The 24,863-nt window shown below is 32.9% G+C and overlaps 1 protein-coding gene across 8 annotated transcripts in view; it reads left to right on the plus strand.

Annotated features, from left to right (window-relative positions):
* Window positions 1–24,333, plus strand: part of LOC145246885 (tyrosine-protein kinase CSK-like) — a 570,595-nt gene extending 546,262 nt beyond the window's left edge. For all 8 annotated transcript variants that reach the window (XM_080108753.1, XM_080108751.1, XM_080108752.1 and 5 more), the window contains 6 exons: window positions 1,140–1,242; window positions 6,179–6,337; window positions 14,538–14,637; window positions 15,877–15,972; window positions 19,702–19,788; window positions 23,922–24,333. In XM_080108753.1, coding sequence (XP_079964879.1) covers window positions 1,140–1,242; window positions 6,179–6,337; window positions 14,538–14,637; window positions 15,877–15,972; window positions 19,702–19,788; window positions 23,922–24,098 — 722 coding nt within the window. In that variant the 3' untranslated portion in view covers window positions 24,099–24,333. The remainder of the gene's footprint in view (window positions 1–1,139; window positions 1,243–6,178; window positions 6,338–14,537; window positions 14,638–15,876; window positions 15,973–19,701; window positions 19,789–23,921) is intronic.
* Window positions 24,334–24,863: the final 530 nt, after the last annotated feature.

Genomic DNA, 24,863 nt, shown 5'->3' on the forward strand with positions numbered 1-24,863 from the left:
TATGCGTATTTTATAATCGGCCAACACCGAACAAAGCTGCTAGTTTGATCTACAAAGTTAAGCATGTCAGTTTCTCAAAGTTTTGTGGTTAATAGTTTTCTCCCTAAAAAAAAATTAATGTTTGATTCTGGTTTGAAAATTTCTATTGCAGTACATTCGTCCAAGTTAACAAAAAAATATGTATTTTGATGTAATTTCTTTCAAAAATTTAATTGAAACTGGCTCCCCTCCCCACGACTCTGCTTGTACTGACTGACGCTTCCCCTCCATGACTCTTTCTGCACTGACCGACTCCTATTAGGAACTTCAGTTTCTTGCTCAAAAGTTGCAGAACATTAGCTCATGTCCTTAACAACAAAATAATGTATTTCTCTCTAAAAAAATGATTTGATTTAAATTGTTTCTTAAAATGATTGATTTTATTGTAAAACAGAACTTAATTTATTGCAGTTAAGATTTTTTTTGTCACATTAATCAAGTTTATAGGAGAAAAGCAAAAATAATATTAAAATGAATCCAAGTAAGTAAAGCTAGTTTATTTTATTATTGTACACCGAATAAGTTGCTCCTGATGTTATACATTGAATTACCTCCCTTTGCATATTATTATGACTGATAATAATGGCTACTAGCAACAATTGTGGAATTAGATATTTAAAGTTCCATCATGGCAATTGAGGTAGTTTCCCTAATTCTTTACGGAAAATATGATTCTGCATGATTAAAATAATGGAAGACGTTAAATTATCTGTTTGTCTGCACAATTGACTCTTTCCTAACCAACAGATTACTTCTTCTGACCCAACTTTCACTGTCTAACCCTGTTACCCTCATGACTCTGTCTGCGCTGACCGACTCCTCCCACACGACTGTCTGCGCTGACCGACTCCTCCCACATACGACTGTCTGCGCTGACCGACTCCTCCCACATACGACTGTCTGCGCTGGTCGACTCCTCCCACATACGACTGTCTGCGCTGGTCGACTCCTCCCCCATACGACTGTCTGCGCTGGTCGACTCCTCCCCCATACGACTGTCTGCGCTGGTCGACTCCTCCCCCATACGACTGTCTGCGCTGGTCGACTCCTCCCCCATACGACTGCCAAGTGATTACATACTTACTCTTTCTTTTTTCCAGATGTATATAAAGGTACCTACAGAGGCAAAGCCGTTGCCGTTAAACAGTTAAAAGATCGAGAAAGAGCAGCACAGACCTTCCTCAAAGAAGCTTCGGTGATGACGTAAGTTGTTTTTTCTCATTTCTAAGATAAAGCATAATTACGGAGAGGGAATGTGAGCACAACTTGAAGATGTGTTCGCTGAAAGTTTGTATGAAGATGGCAAGTATTCTCAACTGCATCTAGCAATTAGGAAAAAATCTGATTAAAATTCAAAGGTACAATCTAAAATATCTTTGAAGCGGTGAATATCAGTGATTGGTGAATTTACGCAAAAGACATTCAAGTGGAAATATGTAATTGTGACTTAATCAATCTTATGCAACTTTCATCTTTGCTTAACAGGTTTCATAAAATGAGTTTATATATAATATATATATATATATATATATATATATTTTTTTTTATATATTTATATCAACAGTCAATAGTGATGTTATGCATTTGCAATCATCAGTTCACGGAATGATAATTCCTGCTGGTCTAGGGATCCAAAGTCAGTCACATTTAACTCCATTTGCTGTGACGTTACCCATGGGTCAGCATTAATTAATTAGAAAATTAAGGGAAATTAACTACTTATAAATGTTGTATTCATTTAACAGAATGACAGAAGATTATTTGGTGTTCTATTTTCATATTATACACACACACACACATATATATATATATATATACACACACACACATATATTAGAACCCCATATTAAAAATTATCAACAAAATACAGTACAGTATATAATCAAATAACATTATAAATAACACCGTAAGGCGGGGCAAATACTGTAACCAGAGGCCAGAAAAACATTACCTGGAAAAAAACGTATCCTAGGGCGACCATATCCCGGGGTTCTACTGCATATATAAACTCGGTGCTAATGCAGTTTAACAAAGATATTAAAAAACGAAGGATAAAGAAAAATCTCTGATGTACGTGCGCATTATGGAACAAAGTTCGCATTAAAAAACATTGCCTAATTTGATCAATTATTTTTTATATTTTTATTTTTTCATGGAGGAAAATCAAATTTTAGTGATCGTGACAGTCATCTTTGCAATTTCAGCTAGGAAGTGAGGATCTCATGGGGAGATAACTCCATCTAATTCTGGAAGTTTATCAAAACACACACATGAAGTTCTAATAATTTTATGTATAAATCTTCAAACGATTTTTTGAAAGAAAAAAAAGAAAGAAAAAGGAATATCTAAAAAAAATATTCTAAAACTGTAAAAAAAAATTATCTTGTCAAATTTTGGCAAACTTTAAGAATTAGATGGAGCTACCTCTTCTGGCGGCCCCTTCTTCTGATTGTAGCTGAAATTGTCAAGGTGTGTCTCACTAAAATTTGGTATTTCTATGTAAAAAAAAAAAATTTATTTGAATTTTTTAAATTTATTTTTATTTTATTTTTTTAATGAGAACTTCATTCCATAACGGTCATATACATCATGAAGGTTTTTCTTTATATTTGTTTTTTAATAAAATTTGGTATTTCTATGTAAAAAAAAAAAAATTTGAATTTTTTAAATTTATTTTTATTTTATTTTTTTAATGAGAACTTCATTCCATAACGGTCATATACATCATGAAGGTTTTTCTTTATATTTGTTTTTTAATAAAATTTGGTATTTCTATGTAAAAAAAAAAAATACTTGTTGAAATTAAATGATTTAAAAAAAAAATTTTTTGAATTTTTTATATTTTATTTTATTATTTTTTTTAATGACAACTTCATTCCATAACGGTCATATACATCATGAAGGTTTTTCTTTATCTTTGTTTTCTAATATCTTTGCTGAACTGCATAAGCACTAAAAACTCGGTAGAATATTAAATTTATGACATATTTTGCAATCATGCACCAAAAATTCAACGGCAGCAAATACAGCAAGCACTCACAAAAAAAAAATTGTTTTCAATTTGATACAAAATTAACAATGGAATTGGGATTGATAACAAAAACAAAAAGATACAGAAACCTATTTTTTTTTTTTTTTTTTTTTTTACTAGTCTGGGTGGCCAGCGTTGCCCGGATGTTTGAAGGTGTGTGTTGAGAAAAAAGTGGTAGTAGGCAGACAGGCTCAAACCCATACTGCAAAGGAAAATAATGTGAAAAACAAAAAAATGTGACGTCTTTGCCGTTGCATCCATCCCCAAACCGGAAGTGGTGAAGGTTTAAAATTAAGGCTAGTCAATCGAAAAGAGGTGATACTTTCGAAAATATCGGCGAAAAAAGCGACCCTTCCTTGCAGAAAAGTGCTCAGTTGAGGGTGAAGGAATAAATGTTTTTTTTCTTTTGCCAATTTTTCGATATTTGTCATCCAAGATGCCGAGCTTTAAAATAATACTGATCTCGTCAGGATCCGTTGCGCGAGTCAAAAGTTTCAGTGAGACCTGCATACATACATTTAAACAGACAGGTGAGATTTATATAATAGATGTCAGGCTAACATAAATTCAAAAGTCAAATGTACATATTTAAAAAAAAAAAATGGTTTATTTTTTTCAAATAAAGTGTATAGGGCAAGTTTAAAAAAAGTTCTTTAAAACATGTCATAATATTTTTATTTTTAGCGATAAATTTATTATGAGTTAGCTTTCCTGGAGTTTTTGGGGAGAGTTTTCTCCCTTTAATATGCATTATCATCCATATTTAGGGATGTGTACAAACATATATACACATAAATATTTGTAGTTAAAATAGTTATCTACAGATATGTGTTTCGCCATCAGTCATGCTGATTACTTTTCTACAATATATATAGATATATATATATATATATATATATATATATATATATATATTTACTATAATAATTATTAAATACCTACAGACACTAGTGTTCCATATTTTCGAGATTCATCAGTGCTGGGTGTTACAATTAACACTAGTTGATAGCTTCTGTTGCCGGGTTAGAATCTATCTCTGGCTTCATTAGCAAGAACCTAATCCATTCAGCTACCGTTAATTGCAAGAAATATTGTTGAAATTTAAAATTAAATTGTCAGAGTGATCTAATCATTATATAATGATATATTATTTTAACAAAATCAAGACAAAGATTGGAATGATAGCAACAAGTAGGGTATTTTCATTGTTACAATTGTTTTGCGACCATTCGGACAATTTCAAACCTTATATCGTTTGAAAATGTTCGCAAGAACAGCCTCTCTTCAGGCGTTGAAAATAACACTTTTTAATGAACAATATGTAATTCATTTTCCTTTTAAGGAAAAACTATGTGATAAAAAATTCACCTACATTTCTTCCTTCAGAACATTAGATATATATATATATATGTATATACTAGCATGGGTACCCAGTGTTGCCCGAGTGTTTGGGGGTGGGGGTGGGTTAAAAAAAAAAGAGTAAGTATGAGGATCGAACCCGGACCCCTGAGGCAAAGTTGTAAATTAAAGTGTGAAAAAAAAAAACGTGCGATGTTAACCATTGCCCCACAGCGAGATGCTAATGGAAACACATTTGAATTTATTTAATTAGTTGGATTTAGCAGGTGCCCGTTTTAAATGAGGTCAAGTTTTGACTGCGGGATAGTATTCATTTACTGCTGAACGCTTTTTTTTTCCCCCCCGAAGATGTTATAGGAAAAAGACTAACCTACATGCGGCGAGCGACAAATATTGAATATTTATCTTCCCGAAATCGACCAAATTAAATAGACAGGCAAGCTTCATTGTTAACTGTGAGATATTACAATTTGTATGTGATATAAAAAGTTTTAAAAAGTTGTGAACCGACTGACCGCTTCTCTGAAAGAAGCCTTTTGTAGAAACACAGAAAAAGCGAACACACACACATACATACATACATACATTTTCGCTTTTATATTTATACATAGATAGATATGTGTGTTTGTCTAGTGATAAAAAATATCAGTTAACATCATGTAGATTACTGCAAAATATCGAATGATTTAACAAATCGAAACGAATGCTTTATTTTTAATTATTTTAAATCTAAAAATATGGATTAAATTGATTATTTCAATGGTTGAAACTTTAAAAATACAAATTTTTATTGCAGTATTTTCTGTTTAATTTTATTTTTGCTTCATGAAACGAAAATATATTTAGAGGCAGCGAACTTTAAATTAAAATAACAGAAAATATTTTTATTATACAAATATGTGGTTTATTCCAACGATTAATATTTTGGCATTTATAATTTACATAATACAATTTTTGGCATATATCCCCCGCGGCTCATCCATATATGGTGTTAGCTAACACAAACTCTATGCATTAAATTAGGCTGTATTTCAGCAATAAATAACATGTTGAATATTGTCTTCCAAGTAGTCTACTGTGTCTAACTTATCAGCAAAGAGAAAATCTAATGGAGTTGAATCACACAAATGATCCCTGCTAGCTTTCTCCTATTTTTTTTTTTTTTTTTTTTTTTTGACTCGTGTCTGATAACCCACATAATTTGGAGCCTTTTGATAATAGATTTGCTTTATTTTAACTGCATCAGATTGAAATATTACCAAACTTTATCATTATGAATTGGGATTGATTGACATTCCGATACATATATTTAAAAAAACAACTTTTCTTTGTTTCTTGATCTTACCAAAAGACTTCATTTGACTCTGGAATTACCAATTTAAGTTTGTTCACTGTCATATAATGCAGTTTCATACAATGCTAAAACCAGCAAACTTTTAGCTTTGCTATATGTATAAAATTTGCTGACATGTTTCTTTTCTCTGAAGAGAAGAATTTTGCATTCTTTGAAACTTCGCGGAATAAGGATTTATTATCTTTGTTTGAGGTATTCTATTGAAAAATAAATTTTAATTTATTTTTCAATAGTAGTGTGTTCAGGTCTCTGATCTGATGATCTAATCTCTTTTCTTTGTTATCCAGAGTGTTTGGCATAGTAAGGGCATAACTTAGTTTGATGTTGTTAATTGACTGTGGCATCTTTGTATTGATATATCTAAACTTACTTTCCTCTCTTTTTCTTCTCCCCAGGTCAATGAGGCATGAAAATTTGGTGCAGCTAATCGGTGTCGTGCTGGGTGACACCATCTATCTCATCACAGAATTTATGGGCAAAGGCAGCCTTGTTGAATACCTCCGCTCACGAGGCAGAACCGTCATTACAAAGAAAAACCAAATAAACTTTGCAACGTGAGTGCAATCACTTTTTCGTTACACCAACCTGCAATTATTTGGCAACATTGGTTCCATTTTGTAGTTTCAAATAAAAGTCCCCATATTCCGTCCTATAACAGACAACACGCTATACAACATACAAATATCTGTGCGTGAGGTCACCAAGCTAATCAAGAACCTTGACTCCAGTAAAGCAACTGGTCCCGACGGTATTCCAATTATAGTGTTAAAAAAATTACTTGCCCCCATACTTTCCAAACTGTTTAAGCGTTGCCTTAAGGAGAAGTGCTTTCCAACACCTTGGAAAACCTCATCAGTATGCCCTGTATTTAAGAATTCAGGTGATAAGTCATTCCCCTCTCAGTACAGACCAATAAGTCTCCTGTGTTTCATGAGTAAGTTGCTGGAATCCACAATAAATAGAGAAGTAGTCAACCACCTCAGCAGAAATAACCTTCTTAGTGACATGCAATATGGTTTCCGCTCTGCTAGATTTACAGCAGATGTACTAACGGTTATATCTTATAGGATTAGCGAATCTCTCAACAAAGGCTTCATTTCTAGGGCAATTGCTCTTGACATATCAAAGGCCTTCGATAAGGTTGGCATAAAGGCCTACTACACAAGATTTCCAGCTACGGTATAACTGGAAATGTTTTCTCTATCATTAAGTCATTTCTCTCCGATAGGCTCATAAGAGTAGTTGTTGATGGGCAGAAATCAGAGGCCCACAGTATTAATGCTGGAGTCCCTCAGGGGTCCATACTGGGCCCAACTCTCTTCCTGATCTACATCAATGATCTCCCAAAACACATACTAAAATCTTTCGTTGACATCTATGCTGATGACACGACCATCTATGGCAACACATCAAAGGCCGTAAATGATGATATTCTCTCTGATTCTCTCACCTCTGATCTTGAGCGCGTGGTACAGTGGGGAAAGAGTTGGCTGGTTACCTTTTATGCACTCAAGACCAAGCTCCTATCTCTACATCATAAACGCTCTGATCCCCATCTGGCATCAATTGAAATGGATGGCTCTCATCTAAGGGAGGCCCCAGGATTTGATAAGCTCCTGGGTTTGACCTTCACACCTGATCTTAAATGGAACACATACATCAAGTCTGTGGCCAAGGTCGCTGGGAAAATGGTGGGATCCTTCTACCGCTCCAGAAGATATCTCACTAATGATGCAATTCTCTATCTATATAAGAGCCAAGTACGTCCAAAGATGGAATACTGCTGCCACATATGGGCGGGGGCTGCAAAAAACAGTCTATCCTGCCTTGACGGAGTACAAAATAGACTCCGTGGCTTGGTGGGGAATGCCCTTTTCTCTACCCTGCAACCTCTTTCCCACAGAAGAGACGTAGCGAGCCTGTTATTGTTCTATCATTATTTCCATGGCAGGTGCTCGTCTGAGCTCCATTCTCTGGTCCCCCCTCGCCAATCTTTCTCAAAAAACACCCGACTAGCTGAAACCACCGTCAATAATTTTCCCCACTCCCTATCTGTGCCTAAATCAAAACGTAGATACCTTAAACAAAGCTTCTTTCTTAGAACTGCATGCCTGTGGAACTCTGTTCCGCTTGCCTGTTTCCCTCCCGACTTCAACCTGGATGTTTTCAAGTCCAACACAAACAAATTCCTGATGAACCGCCCCCCCCTAAGTAATAACACCTTACCAATTCTCCAATACTATTGCTACACTATCCCTTTGATTACTGTACACACAATAACCCTTATCCCTGAGTGGCCATTGGGCCTTGATAAGTATTTATAAATAAAACCAAGCAAACACAACCATTATCATCAATTTCTATTTATCTGTGCCTGAAACTAAATGAAAATTCTACCAGCAAAGCTTGTTTCCTAGAACTACGCATCTGTGGAGCACAATATTGCAGGTTGCTTCCCAGCTCATAACATTGTCATTTTCAAGTCTAATGTAAACAAATACTTGTTGAGTTGTCCTATTAAATAATTAAACCCTACCCAAGTTCCATCATTACACATCATTACAATGTTGTCTTACCAGCCACGTAACAATTATTAACTCCTATCCTACAGTGACCTTGATAAGCGGTGAACCCCACCCCCCACCCCAGTAAAAAAAATTTTTTTTTAAATTATATAATTCTGTCAAATCATTTGACATGTAAACTTGGATAAGTGATGATCTCCCTCCCCCACAAGATAAAAAAGCAAAAGACAAAAAAAAAAACAGAGTTTATTTTGAGATTGTGCCCATAAGAATGTGTACAACCAACTCTAAGATTTTAAAAAGTGTTAATTCTTAAAAAAAATAAAAATAATAATAATAATTTCCATAATTCTTAATCAAAACAAGACTGAAAAACTTCTTTCTGGACTGAAGATCTCTGGAAAAAAATTTCATTTAATTTGATCGAGTAGTTTGTTTTGTTTTTTTTTAACAGCGGAAAAACACGTTCTTATGAGAGCGCGTTGAAGTCAGGCATTATGAATTTGTTCAACACGCCACGGGGAGATAACTCGGTTTAAAGCGCTGGCACTCCCTCCTCATCCTAGCTTTTCTTCCTAAAAATCGAACCTTTTGCTCGGTATCATAACAAATTTGTTTTTTCGCTGTAAAAAATAAAACTACTTGATGAAATTAAGTGAAATTTTTTTTTTGGAGAACTTTGTTCCATAACGGATACGTACAATATAACCTTTTTTCGATATTTTCATTTTTTTTAATGTTTTGATTAACCTGTACAAGTACCGAATGAACATTATTAAATGAAAAGTGTGCTACTAAATGTTCTGCCATGTAAAAAATACTTGTAACCACTGGTCCAACGGCTTATATCAAGTTCAAACCGACCTTTTATGAATCATTTGTATAACTGGACACAACTTACTTTGTTGTCTACAGCCCTTTGCTTTGGCTAAGCTATTTCCACTTTCTACCGCAGTCTGGTGTTTTGATGAAGTAATTCATTATTAATATCAGGTCTACTAGACATTATAAAGAGGCAGCCATCTTGTTTAAAGGGGAAGTAACTCTTGTTAAAAAAACTTCCTCAAACAAGCCTATTTTGTAGTTTTTTGATGTATATTCTACATTGGACTCCATTCAGATCAAGTTGTGTTTATAGGTATTGTTTCTACCATTTTCAGTGAAGTGAGGGTGATTAGTGAATTAATCTAATATATAAAAGGTTATATATCTGTTTGTCTCCATATTTTCAAGGTCCTGGATATGACCTTAAACTATATCCAGTGGTGAGGCCTCAGCTTGCGGGCTTTGGGGAGTGTGGAGCCACCCTTTAATTACCATTGCTCCCAGGTTCACTCTGACCCGGAGTGGTAGTACCTGTTAGGGTCCCAACTATGGGTTAAATAGAAACTGACTTGAAAACAACAAATATATTCTATTAAAAAATTTTTTTCTTCAAAATCTTTGGATTCGGCATTAAATAACCTGAAAAGGGTTGATATGCCGTAAAACAACCAACCAACCAATATATTTAAACTCTATTTCTTCCAAAAGTCAGTGTCTCCATATTTTCAAATTCTTATCTTTTTAAAAGTCGCAGAGCAATGCTAGGGCCTCAAATGATTGGATTTTTTATAGGCCATTCTTTTATGGATTTTTAGCCGGTTTAAATAGTTTTTCAGGGGTCAAAAAGGGGTAAAAATTTTAAATCTTCATACATTTTGTACGTTCATCCTAGTTTTTTCATTTTTAATCAGTTCATATTCGTGCTACGTTAGTATGGTGGTAACATCACCAGCTTTGAATGCTACAGTTTCGCTTTCGGTTTCGAATCTAGCTAATGGCACTCAAATACTTTCTTTTTTTTACTTTTGAAATCACAACTTTATAATAATAATAATATATACAAAATCTGGATGAATTAAAATATATTTAAGCACGTTTTACAACCCCCCCCCCTTCCTGGTCCTAGTCTAATTTATAAAACTTACTCTGTCTGTCTATATTTTCAAAGTGTGTCTCCCGAAAAGTCGCAGAGTGGCATAAAGCGAGTCTAATGCTTGCATTTTTTGTGGACCATTCTTTTGGCCAGCAAAAATAGCTGGTAAGGGGTTAAAATTGGAAAAAATTGAAACTTGGCAGGCATAAGTCAATTTAAGTACTCTTGTACACGTGTTTAAATATGCATTTATACATTGAAGTTGGTTAATTTTTAATTATTTCTTATCCATCTGACTAACCATCTAAAACAGTAGCAACTAAGGCTGGAGTGCTAAATGTTTTGGTTTCGATTCTAGGTGATAGCAATCAAGTCATTTTTTTTTTAAATCACTATATATTGGGTACAATATGATAATCAATAGAGAATTGGTTCTATAATAAATAAAGTAAAATATCACGTTTAAACGTATTTTACGACTGGGCAATGCCAGGTGCTCTGCTAGTGAAGAATACATCAGCAGTGGTGAAGACAATCCATTTAGAAGGAAACTCTGTTAAAAAACAAAACTGGATAGAAATAGTCTGTTACACAACTAATAATGGTTTCACAAACAAAACACCTGCTTCCAATTTGTTATAAGCCAACATGGAAGTAGTAAGGTTTAGAAAACTGTCACGAGAATGCTCATGTCAGTGCAGTCTGGTTTAACCAGAGATGGTAAAACAAAAAAACATCTGTTAGTTCAAAAAAATGATTTTTTTTTTTATACATGATTACAGAAAAAGTTGGTAAAAATAAATAAAAAAAGATGAAAACAGTTAATTTGCAGTGTGGGATTGTTTTTACAAAATAAATTTAACACAAAATGTTCGTCCACTTTCTGACTGGATATTTAACTTATAATTTTTTATTTTCATTTTCTTCATTTCTTGAAAATCAATTGGTTGTGTGTTGTTTGTCTTGTGTGTTGCCATTCAGACTTAGGGTTAGTGGTAGGTGCTCTATTATCGGCCGCATCAACTTTACAATTGGTCAAAAAACACACACAATGTTTATCTCCTTTTTAAAAGATATTTTCATTATTTGTTTACTTATCTCACTTTTTTTTTTTTTTTTTTTTACTGGGGAGTCACCATTTATCAAGGCCTGAAGGCCACTCGAGGATACGGGTTAATGAATGTAAAGTGGTAGTGTCGATTGTGTAGAATATGAATTATTTAAGAGGAAGACACAAGAACTTGCTTACATTGGACTTTTTTATTACATTTTCACTCCAAACAGGACACGTTGCCACTTTGATGTAGGGGGCTACTATCAGGGACATAAGCTATAGGGGTACTATGTAGGGAGTTGGGCAGCAAGATGTCAGTTCATGTTACACTTGAACTTCTGCATGTCAGTACAGTTGAGGAAGCAGGGACCTGGAAGGGAATTCCAAAGTCTAGCGGTTCTGGGGAAGAAACTACTGGAGTAGAAGGCTCTCTTACATCTAAGGATCTCTACTGTGAAGGGGTGGAATTTAGCTGCTTGTCGGGTTTGTCGGGTATTTACGTCGAGGGGGTACAAGTGCTTGCAGTTCATCAGAGCATTCACCATTAAAGTATTTTTAGAACAAGAAGAGGGATGCAACGTTTCATCAAAGGGACATAGGCTGAAGTTTAGATGACAGTTCAGGACCTATCAGGTTGGCGACTCTCTTTTGAATCTTGTCTAGGAGCGAGAGACTAGTAGCAGATGCACCAGCCCAAATATGACAACAATACTCCATGGGCGAATGGTGGCCTTATAGAGGTACAGGATACTTTTGGGCGTTAGTAGCTTTCTAGTACGGTAGAGAGAACCTACCTTTTGGCAGCGGTCCTGGCAATTATCTCAATGTAATTGTTCCAACTCATGTTTCCTGTGAACATTAGGCCGAGGAGTTTAAAAGATGTACTTTCAGATAAAGTCATTGGCCATTGCTATTGGTGATAGAGAAGGTTTCTTGTAATTATTGAAGGAAACGAGTTTAGTCTTGGCAGCATTGAATGTGACCATCCATTTATGTCCCCATTCCACTACAGATCGATCCTCTAGTGTTTCTGCCATTTCTTTAGATATGTGTTCATTTGTTTTTCTGTAGTGTCTGTTATAGAGCGTGGTGTCATCAGCATGTATATACTTGAAGGTTAGCATAATGTAATCAACCAGGAAACAGGCCAATGGAACAGTGTTCCATAGGCAGGCAATTCTAGGAAAAAATCTGTTTGTGGAATCTGTATTTAGGTTTAGGCACAGATAGAGAGTAGGGAAAATTGTTGATAGTGGTTGTAGCTAGTCAAGTGTTTCTTGTGAAAGTTTGGCAAGTGGGAACCATAACTTGGAGCTCAGATGAGTATTTGCCATGAAAATAATGCAGCATCTCTTCAGTGTGAAAGAGATTGCAGAGAAGAGAAAACGCTATTACCTACTAAGTTTCGAAGCCAATTCTGAACTCTACCAAGGCAAGGTGGGATGCGCCGAGCAGCTCTTGCCCAGATGTGGTAACAGTGTTCCATTTTATCTGATTAAGAAATAAATGATATAAATGTAGTCTTATTCCAAAGTAATTGTTTTATTTTTAATGCCAAGTTTCAAGTTGTTCACAAATAATCGTGAAAAAAAAACAAAACATTTTAGTTAAATAGCATACTTTACTGTGTCTTCATTAAAAGCATCCTTTTCCGAAGGGAAGTAACTCTTTTGAAAACATGGTCTCTTAACATCCTTATTTTATCTTAATTATAGAACTCTGTAGACTGCCTACACATCCTTGCTTGCTTTTTATATGTGTATATATATATATATATATATATGTAATCAAATTTTAGTCATTCAATAAATTTAAAAATTTATGACGTGAAATGATTAAATTTAAAATCAAAAGATTTTTATTCTATGTAAGACAAAGAATACATTTGAAATATTATAACTCCTTATCTTATAGGATTTCGATGTCTACCATCTCTTCAGAGGAGAAAATATTAGCAAATAAAGAGATGGTAGACATTGAAATCCTATAGGATAAGGAGTTATAATATTTCAAATGTATTCTTTGTCTTATATAGAATAATAAAAATCTTTGGATTTGAAGTTTAATTTTTAAATTTATTGAATGACTAAAATTTGATTTATTTGCTCTATCTTGTATATCGAGCAATTTTTATTTAGATGGGATAGTACTTATAGAATATTACTGCAAATAATATTTTGTAAGACTTATGATCACAGGTTTCCATACCAGTTGATTGTTTTAGAATCGAAACTAAAACAATTAACTATCAGGTAATTACCATATTTAAACACTTATGTATTAATTACAACATTTAATCTGACAATTCTTTATGGTAAAATCATGCAGGTGTATTATCTAGATTTAAATGTGATTTTGATATATATATATATATATATATATATATATATATGGGTGAGAGAAAAAAGCAAAGGAACTGATTTGCCTTGTCACCACTTCGGTAGCGCTACACCAGAAGTTAGGAAGTACGTTAGCTGGTTGTAACCCAATTAAGTTTTAATTTTTTTTTATTTTGGGTTTAATTTTCAAAAATATATTTTCTCATCAGATTTTCAAATAAAAATACATTTTTTTTTTTTTTTTTTTTTTTTAGTGGTGGTGTTTTTAATTTGTCTCTTCTTGAAACGAATACTGAATGAAACTTATTAACAAAGAAGAAAAAAAAGTGTTCCTATATTATAATAACGAAAAATATTAAACTTCAAATGAAACAGATAATTATTAGGTCTCAAATAGTAACATATCCAAAAATTATGAAAAATAATAAGGTATTACAATAGTTATTAATAAAAAAAAAAAAAATTGTGAAATGAAGCAAAATCACTATGTTACACATACTAAAAAAAAAAAAAAAAAAAAAAAATGTGTTGACGGGAGATAATTAAGTTCTGTTATGTCACGTAATAAACGAAATTCAAAATGTCGGACAAATTTTATTCCTCATCTAAACATTATCGAAAACCATTTTTCATTAATAATTATTTTCTTACCTTATCTTTTTCCGTACTTTTTTTAATGTTAGTATTTGCGACCTGACAATTACATAGGTACCATTTTTTTTTTTTTTTTTTACTTAAAATTCAATATTTTTTCGTTGTTATACTGTCTGTAGAAGCACAAAAAAAATTAATAAGACTCAATTGTATTATTTGGTGTTCTAACGACTTAATATACAAAAATGATTGTACGTACGTTTTTTTCATTTTCCTGTGATACTTTTTATTTTATTAAAATTTTTCTTCTTTATTCCTTAACAGAGATACCTGTGCAGGAATGTCGTACCTGGAGTCCAATAACTTGGTGCATCGAGATCTTGCTGCCCGAAATGTTCTTGTACATGAAGATGGAACTGCTAAAGTAAACCATTTTTGTTTTTTATTTCGCTAACTCTCTCATGGTAAATCACTTTCAACTGGGATCACCAGTGTTAGCGATTTTTATCTCTGTAATAGCATTTGTTATTTGCACAAATTTTTTTCTTTGTTTACATATTTTCTCTGCTATCACTCTTGTTCATTTGTTAACCGTTAAATATGATAGAACTAAATGTTGGAATAGTCTATTATCAATGATAGGGAATATCATTGCATGCATTGTAATACTATTTAAACTGTGGCCTGAAAAAGTGAGCAAAAGAGATTTGGGATTGTTCTTCCTCTTTTTTTAGTAAATAAATTTAATTGGTATTGAAAACAATTTTTTACTGACTGGAGCAATCTAATCTGAGTTTAATGGATGATTCAATGGGCCTTTTTTTTTTTTTTTCTCTAGTATATATATTTTCTTATATAAAGTAAGATGGACAACATTTTGAAATTTGGAATATAGACTTTTTGCCATTTATTTATATATGCTATGTAATTACATTGAACTTTAATTTCAAATGGATTGGTAAAAATAAAAGGTGAAATATACTTAGAATAAGCATATTTTTCCATATATATAAATGTTTAGATTTCTTTTTTTTTATTCTTTTTAATAATCATTCGTCTAGCTAAAGCCAATATCAATAATTTTCCCCACTCTTTATCTGTGCCTAAACCTAAATGTAGATTCCATGAACAAAGCTTCTTTCTTAGAACTGCACACCTGTGGATCTCTTTTCCATTTGCCTGCTTTCCAGCTGACTACAATTTGGTTATCTTCAAGTCCAACGTAAACAAGTTCTTGACGAACCGTCCCCTTAAGTAATCCAATTTACAAAATTTCCACTACTAATGATTAATACAATATTATCCCATTGATTGATGTACACCCATTGACACTTATCCTCAAGTGGCCTCTGGACCTTGATAAGTGGTGACTCCTGTGTTAAAAAAACAAGGTATACAATTTATAAAAACCGTTTAAACATGATAAGCGAAATCTGTCTAGATTTCTTTCAGCTATCATCTCATCAGAAGAATGTCGATAGCATTCAATGAAAAATATTATTGGTGGAAATAAAGAGCATTTGAGGGAATTTGCTTTTGTTTGTTTTTTTTTTTTTGTTGTTTCTTTTAGATGGGCATACTATTTAGTTATTTGATAAAGCTTTCTTTCTTGAAATAAATGCTGAACCAATTTCTATAGAAAAGGTGACTTCATCAATTTCAGGTTTCCGATTTTGGCTTGGCAAAATATGAAGAATTCAACCAAGAAGGTGGACGTTTTCCCATCAAATGGACAGCACCTGAAGCTCTTCGACATAATGTGAGTCTGATTTAAAAAAAAAAAAAAAAAAAAAAATTTTTTTTTTTTTTTTTTCTTTTCTTCAAAATCGAAACGAAATAATCATACGGATCAAAGTGAGGACGGATCAAAAAATAAAGTAAAATATTTAGATTTCTTCGCATATCGACAAGAGATTTTGTTGGTCGGATTGATGCAACAGTAATACTAATGTAAATATCTCATCTTATGGACTGCATCTAAAAGCTAAAAATGACTCAATAAAAGTCCTTCATTTGGCCCTAGAACAACCCTGTATAGACAGGGGTGGCAAGCACAAATAAACAAACTATAAGATATGTAACGTAGTATTTACACATAGGGATCCAATGCGTTGTAGACTCCGTCACAAAGGAGACCAAGACGAGGAATAACTCGACTTTTTTTCCGTTAGAATAAATTGTGATCTTTATCCTCGGTCTATGCACACATTCTTCTTTTTATAATCTTTTTCTTTCTCCTTGCTGTAATGTCACTTCATACACAACTCGGACATTTGCATACAGCTGCCATACACGTGTCCACATTCTGTTATAGATCGTGTACTATATTCAAGAAAGCCTGTTCCGAAAATACTATAAAACTTCCCAAAAAACATTGTTTGGCCTGAAAATGAACCTAGAGGGGTTGATAGGCCGTTAAACACCAACAAACCAACCTTAAGGGGAGATAACTTAAATATACTTTGAAGGAAATAATTTTACGTTTGTTTAAATAAGTACAGTCGATTGTGTACATTTGTAGTTTTTGTCAAAGCAAATATGAGCTTGTTTTTAGCATAATTAAATAATACACAAGAAAAGATGAGTTAAAATTAGACATGACTATTAACAAGAGTCCATGTTAAAAAAAAAAAACCCTGCATAATAGAAATAAACATGGATTATCAAGGTAAACAATTCATAGAGAATGCAACGGGCAATGTACAGTAAATTTGACTTTGATATTTGGGAACAATATTTATAACCAGTTGAAAAGGGCCATGCTAAGATGGCAAGCTAGCTATTTGTTAGTCTCATCTAACTATGATCAGAAGTAAGATTTGTTGAAACATGTCTGACTAGATTGAAGACTAGCTCACCCATGCATGAAGTGAGTCTTTTCTGTACTTCTGGATAGGAGAATTATTCCCCTGATAAGAAAATAATAATTCAGAGGTGATAATTTGAATATTGTTCAAGGGACTTAACTCCTAAATATAAGTTGAGTTAACACTGGCATGAATCACATTAGTGTTACAAAAATAAACTGATATCTTTTTGTCCTCAATTTTTTTTTTTTATTTGAAACTAAGACAAATAGAGTGGATGCAAATTCCAATGTTTGATCTCTTATGTCGGTGAGAAAAAAAAAATTGAAATTATTTTATAGAAACAGGCCGTGAATCTCATCTAAATTGCAAGCAGATAGAAGATTAAATGTTACAGGTGTAGAAAACTTAAAAATATGGCGCTAAGCCATAATTTCCTTCCAATTTAATGACAGAAAGAGAAAAATTTTGTTTTCAGTCTCTCACATGTATAGAGCGATATTCTATTTTTTTTTATTTGAATAGAAGAGTGCACTTTCTGTTATCTAGTATAATTCAGGGGAGATAACTTAAATATACTTCGAAGGAAATAATTCCTAAATTTTTTGACAAAATCTTATTTTAGATTGGGGAAGGGGGGGGGGGGGGTCCCGGGTATTGGGGGGGGGGGAAGTGTTAGTAAGCAGGCAGGCTCGAACCCGTGACACGAAGACGGCAAAGAAAGTAAAAGAAAAGCTGAGATCTTACTGCTACGCTAAGACTGGAGAGGAAATGAAAAACGTTTAAAACTAACAATTAAAAAGTTGACTTGTAGAAATGAGTTCACACATGCGCAGAAACGAAGGCCAGTTTTTGTCGTATTTTGCTTCCCCCACGATGTTGGGGAAGACCAGCCCCCCCCCCCCCCCCCAAAAAAAAAAAAAAAATCGGGAGCTCTCCAAATGAATAACAATTGCTTGATATGAAGGGTTGCCCCGACATTAATTAAAACTGATTGCCTTCAAGACGTCTCGGCCACAAAGCCAGACGAGTCGATTGGCTTTGATTAGTTTTGTTTTATTTATACGAAAAAGACCATCAAACACACGAAAGGACAGAATAGAGTGAATTTTGTAAAAGTCAATCAAAATAAATGTAGAGACGATGTGCGTTCGCAAATCGTAGATATTATAATCTAGGAAGTATATAAAAAGTTCTAAAAAATAAGCCTCTCGAGAACCCCCTTCTCCAAAAAAAGCCTTTCATGGACATACAAGAACGTGCGAGCCGCTTTTGCCTTTTATAAATAAGTATCCATTAGGATTTGAATAAAATGCTTGTTTACAAGACTCCTGCTTTCGCCGTAGACAAAGTGAAATCTTGGCACAAACGAAGATAGAGAGGATAATGTTAGGCATCACTCTACAAGACAGAAAGACAAACATCTGGATCCGCCAACAAACAAGTGTTATTAACATCAATACTGTCATCAAAATATCCAAACACAGATGGGCAGGGCACGTAGCCAGACAACATGACAACAGATGGTCCATCAGGACAACGGAATGGACACCTCGTGAATATAAGAGGTCAAAGGGAAGACCAAGAACGAGACGGAGGGACGACCTGATACAGCACATGGGTCCCACATGGCAATGAATAGCTCGGGACAGAGTTTGATGGCTAAAGTCCAGGGAGGGGTTCCTCATTGAGTGATAAAACCCTTGTTGATTCATTAGCAAAGCATGTTCTCATTCTATCAGCCGCAATTGTGTAGAAGTCTGGAGCAATTCACAGTTGTATTCTAAGTATTGCCTGCATTGAGGATTGAACCTTCAGTCTCCAGAAGAGTGTCACATAGAACTAGATTTTACTTAATTTAGTACGTTGTTTGTTACGCCACGAGTTCTTCCACAAGGACCGGTGGTGAATGGATAAATAAAGTTTTGTTTGAAATTCCACATGGATTCCAAAGTTCAACAAGATAAACTTGAAGGTGGGAGGTTACATCAGCCGAAACACGAGAATAACATTCAAGATGAGAACATAATACAAATTATCAATCCTCATCGCAAAAATAAAAAAACATGAGCCTTATAAGCGCTTCTACACTATTAGGATTAAATTTTGTAGTCGATAAATGGAGTTTGCAGATAAAAAAAAACAATGGTTTCTACTAATTTTATTTTTCAATTCTGATAAGTTACAATGGTAGCTTCCAAATTATGCAGTCGAAATTAATTGAATATTATTGAATTATTAAAATAAACAAAATAACTTTAATCGTGTTAGCAGGTGAAAAATTGCTGCCATCTTGTTTAAATCGAAACTGAAAATTACCTCCTTTTTAAAGTCTGTCTTACATAAAAAAAATATGATCGTTTTCGACAAATTCTATTTTCTATTTTCTTTAATAAATAATTTTCTACCGTATCGATTTTTCTAATTTTTGGATATAATCATCTTAAAAATACAAGGAATACGAAGATATCATTGTTTTCATGTGAAATTCAGTTTTTACGATTTCCTGGATTTCGTCTCGATAGTGTAGAAGCGCCGACTTACAAAACATTGTCAAAAAGTGATTAACAAAAAAACAAAAAAAAATTATCGCTTTGATAACACAAGATAATTTGTTTCATTGTAAAATAAAATTCTGAGAAAAATTGAAAGATTTTTATTATTTTTTTTTTTTTTTCCAGGAATTTTCCAGTCGATCGGACATGTGGAGTTTTGGTGTGCTACTTTGGGAGATTTATTCATTTGGCAGAGTGCCTTATCCTCGAATTGTAAGTCGACTCATTTATCAACCCCTTTTAAGATGCCAATTTATATAACAATATCATTCTATATTATGTTAATATGTATCAATATAATTTTAGTATGCATTGTCGATGTATATTAACATTAGCAGGGCTATCTGACGTTGCCCAGGACCCTAACAAAAAACAAAAACAAACTGACTAGATTAACAAGTGTGTGACATGTTTATATTAAAACTTTTATCTTTCTCGAACAGTGCCGATTCAAGAGAGAGGTGGTTGGTGATTGCGCAACGCTTGCTTCAGAATTACACGCGCAGCTGTTTCTACGGGGGTATCCATTGTCTTTCGAGACTGAACGAAAGCATCGATATCTTTCTTGATTTATCTGTCTTTCCTTTTACACCTCCAACCAGCCCCTTATCACTGGAAAAAAATAATATAAGTTATTCCCCTCTTTTCTTATATAATAAATGATGTTGGAAATGGCTAAAAAAAACTATCCCCGTCTCATCCTGGAACCTGACCAAATTGACAATCAAAGAATACTTTTTTTTATTTTAAGTATTATTCATTTAGGACCACGCCATTCAAGAATATACCAATATTGTGGTTGTTTTCTATTTTTTTAGCTGGACATAGATACAAACACAGACAAACTTCCCTTTATATAAGGGATATTGTGTTAATATGTATTGACATACTTAAAAGAAGAGATATCGTGTTAATATATATCGACGTACTTTATAGAAGAGATATCGTGTTAATATGTATCGACATACTTTATAGAAGAGATATCGTGTTAATATGTATCGACGTACTTTATAGAAGAGATATCGTGTTAATATGTATCGATGTACTTTATAGAAGAGATATCGTGTTAATATGTATTGATGTACTTTATAGAAGAGATATCGTGTTAATATGTATTGATGTACTTTATAGAAGAGATATCGTGTTAATATGTATTGATGTACTTTATAGAAGAGATATCGTGTTAATATGTATTGATGTACTTTATAGAAGAGATATCGTGTTAATATGTATCGACGTACTTTATAGAAGAGATATCGTGTTAATATGTATCGACGTACTTTATAGAAGAGATATCGTGTTAATATGTATCGACGTACTTTATAGAAGAGATATCGTGTTAATATGTATCGACGTACTTTATAGAAGAGATATCGTGTTAATATGTATCGACGTACTTTATAGAAGAGATATCGTGTTAATATGTATCGACGTACTTTATAGAAGAGATATCGTGTTAATATGTATCGACGTACTTTATAGAAGAGATATCGTGTTAATATGTATCGACGTACTTTATAGAAGAGATATCGTGTTAATATGTATCGACGTACTTTATAGAAGAGATATCGTGTTAATATGTATCGACGTACTTTATAGAAGAGATATCGTGTTAATATGTATCGACGTACTTTATAGAAGAGATATCGTGTTAATATGTATCGACGTACTTTATAGAAATATCGTGTTAATATGTATCGACGTACTTTATAGAAGAGATATCGTGTTAATATGTATCGACGTACTTTATAGAAGAGATATCGTGTTAATATGTATCGACGTACTTTATAGAAGAGATATCGTGTTAATATGTATCGACGTACTTTATAGAAGAGATATCGTGTTAATATGTATCGACGTACTTTATAGAAGAGATATCGTGTTAATATGTATCGACGTACTTTATAGAAGAGATATCGTGTTAATATGTATCGACGTACTTTATAGAAGAGATATCGTGTTAATATGTATCGACGTACTTTATAGAAGAGATATCGTGTTAATATGTATCGACATACTTTATAGAAATATCGTGTTAATATGTATCGACATACTTTATAGAAATATCGTGTTAATATGTATCGACGTACTTTATAGAAGAGATATCGTGTTAATATGTATCGACGTACTTTATAGAAATATCGTGTTAATATGTATCGACGTACTTTATAGAAATATCGTGTTAATATGTATCGACATACTTTATAGAAATATCGTGTTAATATGTATCGACGTACTTTATAGAAATATCGTGTTAATATGTATCGACGTACTTTATAGAAATATCGTGTTAATATGTATCGACATACTTTATAGAAATATCGTGTTAATATGTATCGACATACTTTATAGAAGAGATATCGTGTTAATATGTATCGACGTACTTTATAGAAATATCGTGTTAATATGTATCGACGTACTTTATAGAAATATCGTGTTAATATGTATCGACATACTTTATAGAAATATCGTGTTAATATGTATCGACGTACTTTATAGAAGAGATATCGTGTTAATATGTATCGACGTACTTTATAGAAGAGATATCGTGTTAATATGTATCGACATACTTTATAGAAGAGATATCGTGTTAATATGTATCGACGTACTTTATAGAAGAGATATCGTGTTAATATGTATCGACATACTTTATAGAAATATCGTGTTAATATGTATCGACATACTTTATAGAAATATCGTGTTAATATGTATCGACGTACTTTATAGAAGAGATATCGTGTTAATATGTATCGACGTACTTTATAGAAGAGATATCGTGTTAATATGTATCGACGTACTTTATAGAAGAGATATCGTGTTAATATGTATCGACGTACTTTATAGAAGAGATATCGTGTTAATATGTATCGACATACTTTATAGAAATATCGTGTTAATATGTATCGACATACTTTATAGAAATATCGTGTTAATATGTATCGACGTACTTTATAGAAGAGATATCGTGTTAATATGTATCGACGTACTTTATAGAAATATCGTGTTAATATGTATCGACATACTTTATAGAAATATCGTGTTAATATGTATCGACGTACTTTATAGAAATATCGTGTTAATATGTATCGACGTACTTTATAGAAATATCGTGTTAATATGTATCGACGTACTTGATAGAAGAGATATCGTGTTAATATGTATCGACATACTTTATAGAAATATCGTGTTAATATGTATCGACATACTTTATAGAAATATCGTGTTAATATGTATCGACGTACTTTATAGAAATATCGTGTTAATATGTATCGACGTACTTGATAGAAGAGATATCGTGTTAATATGTATCGACATACTTTATAGAAATATCGTGTTAATATGTATCGACGTACTTTATAGAAATATCGTGTTAATATGTATCGACATACTTTATAGAAATATCGTGTTAATATGTATCGACATACTTTATAGAAATATCGTGTTAATATGTATCGACGTACTTTATAGAAATATCGTGTTAATATGTATCGACGTACTTTATAGAAATATCGTGTTAATATGTATCGACGTACTTTATAGAAATATCGTGTTAATATGTATCGACGTACTTTTTAGAAATATTGTGTTAATATGTATCGACGTTCTATTGTATAAGTCATTAAGTCTCATTCTAACATTAAAAAAAAAGCTTTCTTGATTATCTTTGTTTATTTGACTTGTATAGAGAAAGTCATGGAAAGTGTTCCTGTGTGGATACATATCTTAAAGATGACATAGATAAAAGATAAGACAGCCCTGTTGAAAGAGAAAAGTTCATGTGTGTGTGTTGAAGTTATGATCCGTAGTTCTGATGGATTATTTGTCTCCTTAAAGTTAGTAGTAGAAACGTGCATCACAAAAGATCAGAGACAGTACTGTAGGATGAGAGTGAATTCATGTGTGTATCGCATTGTAGACTGTGTGTGAAGATAGCCATGTTTGCTTGTTTGTTGTCACGTCTTTGTCGAACCCCTGACTTCGAAGGCTGGGTGAGTTCTGTTGAGTCTCAAGAGAGAAGTTGGAGACGACAAGTCTGTTCCATGTGGAATTGTTGTCCATCTAAGATCTGTGAGGAAAGAGAAAGTGTGTTGCCGGTTTAACCTTTTATAAATTCGGTCACATGACTGAGAGCTGGCTTCTGATTGGACAAACCAGAAAGGCAGTGAATCCAGCTGCGAGAATTCGTTTCTGCTTGTGTTCCTTGCAATTTTGTCTTCTATACTATCTATTCTTTCTGGCAATATAAGGAGATATAATATAAATATTGTGCCAATATGTGTTACAGTATAAATCTATGTTACTTAAATATGTAGTACTTCAATTTTTTTTTTTTTTTTTTTTTTCAGCCTCTTGTTGACGTTGTACGTCATGTGGAGCGGGGCTACCGTATGGAAGCTCCCGAAGGCTGTCCACCAGAAGTCTACCGAATTATGAACCAAACATGGAAGCTGAATCCTCATGAACGGCCGCTCTTCCGGGAGGTGCTGGAAATGCTGAACAATCTTCGTGCCACGACGGTGTGAGCGACGAGCGTGGAAGAAATCTATGAATAGATTTCAATCAGCGTGACACAAAATAAAAAATTTTTTTAAAAAAGAACAAAACTGATACTCCGCCTACTACTACTACTGTTGTTATTAATAATTAAAAATGTTGCCATGGTTACTGCTGCCTCTCTGATCATCACCAATGGCTACCAACAAATAAAGCACACCCTTTCTTCCCAAATTTCTTCCCCACACCCAACATACACAAAAATTGAAATTTACACAAAATCACATGGGTCATCGTCATTTTTTTTTTTTTTTTTTTTTTTTTTTTAACTGTTATTTTTTAATCAGAAAGGATTGTCAGCTGGAGGTCGGACTTTTTTTTTTTTTAATTTCTTTGTTCTGAAGAATTTTGTCACAATTTTTTTTTTTTATCCCATTTTTTTTTTTTTTTCTTCATTAAAAAGAAAATTTAAGGGGGCGGGAGTTTTTTTTATAACATTTATATAAAATATAATTTTTTTTTTTTTTTGAATGCAGCAAAAGAGAAAATAAAACAATTTTATTTCTCTCCCCCATTTCCTTCATATATAAATTTTCATTCATAAAAATATATTATATAAAAGAAAAATTATTTTGATTTTTTTTTTTTTTCCAAAATTTTTTTGTTGAATTATTTTTTATTTTTTCTAAATTGATGATTGTTTTGTTTTTTTATTATTTTTGACGATTAAGTTTTTTTTTTTTACTTTAATATTGATGTTTGATTTTTTTTTTCCATTTCAAATTGACAGTCAC

This window comes from Euprymna scolopes, chromosome 24, assembly GCF_053919585.1.
Source record: "Euprymna scolopes isolate OS-2025 chromosome 24, ASM5391958v1, whole genome shotgun sequence".
NCBI classification, from domain to species: domain Eukaryota; kingdom Metazoa; phylum Mollusca; class Cephalopoda; order Sepiida; family Sepiolidae; genus Euprymna; species Euprymna scolopes.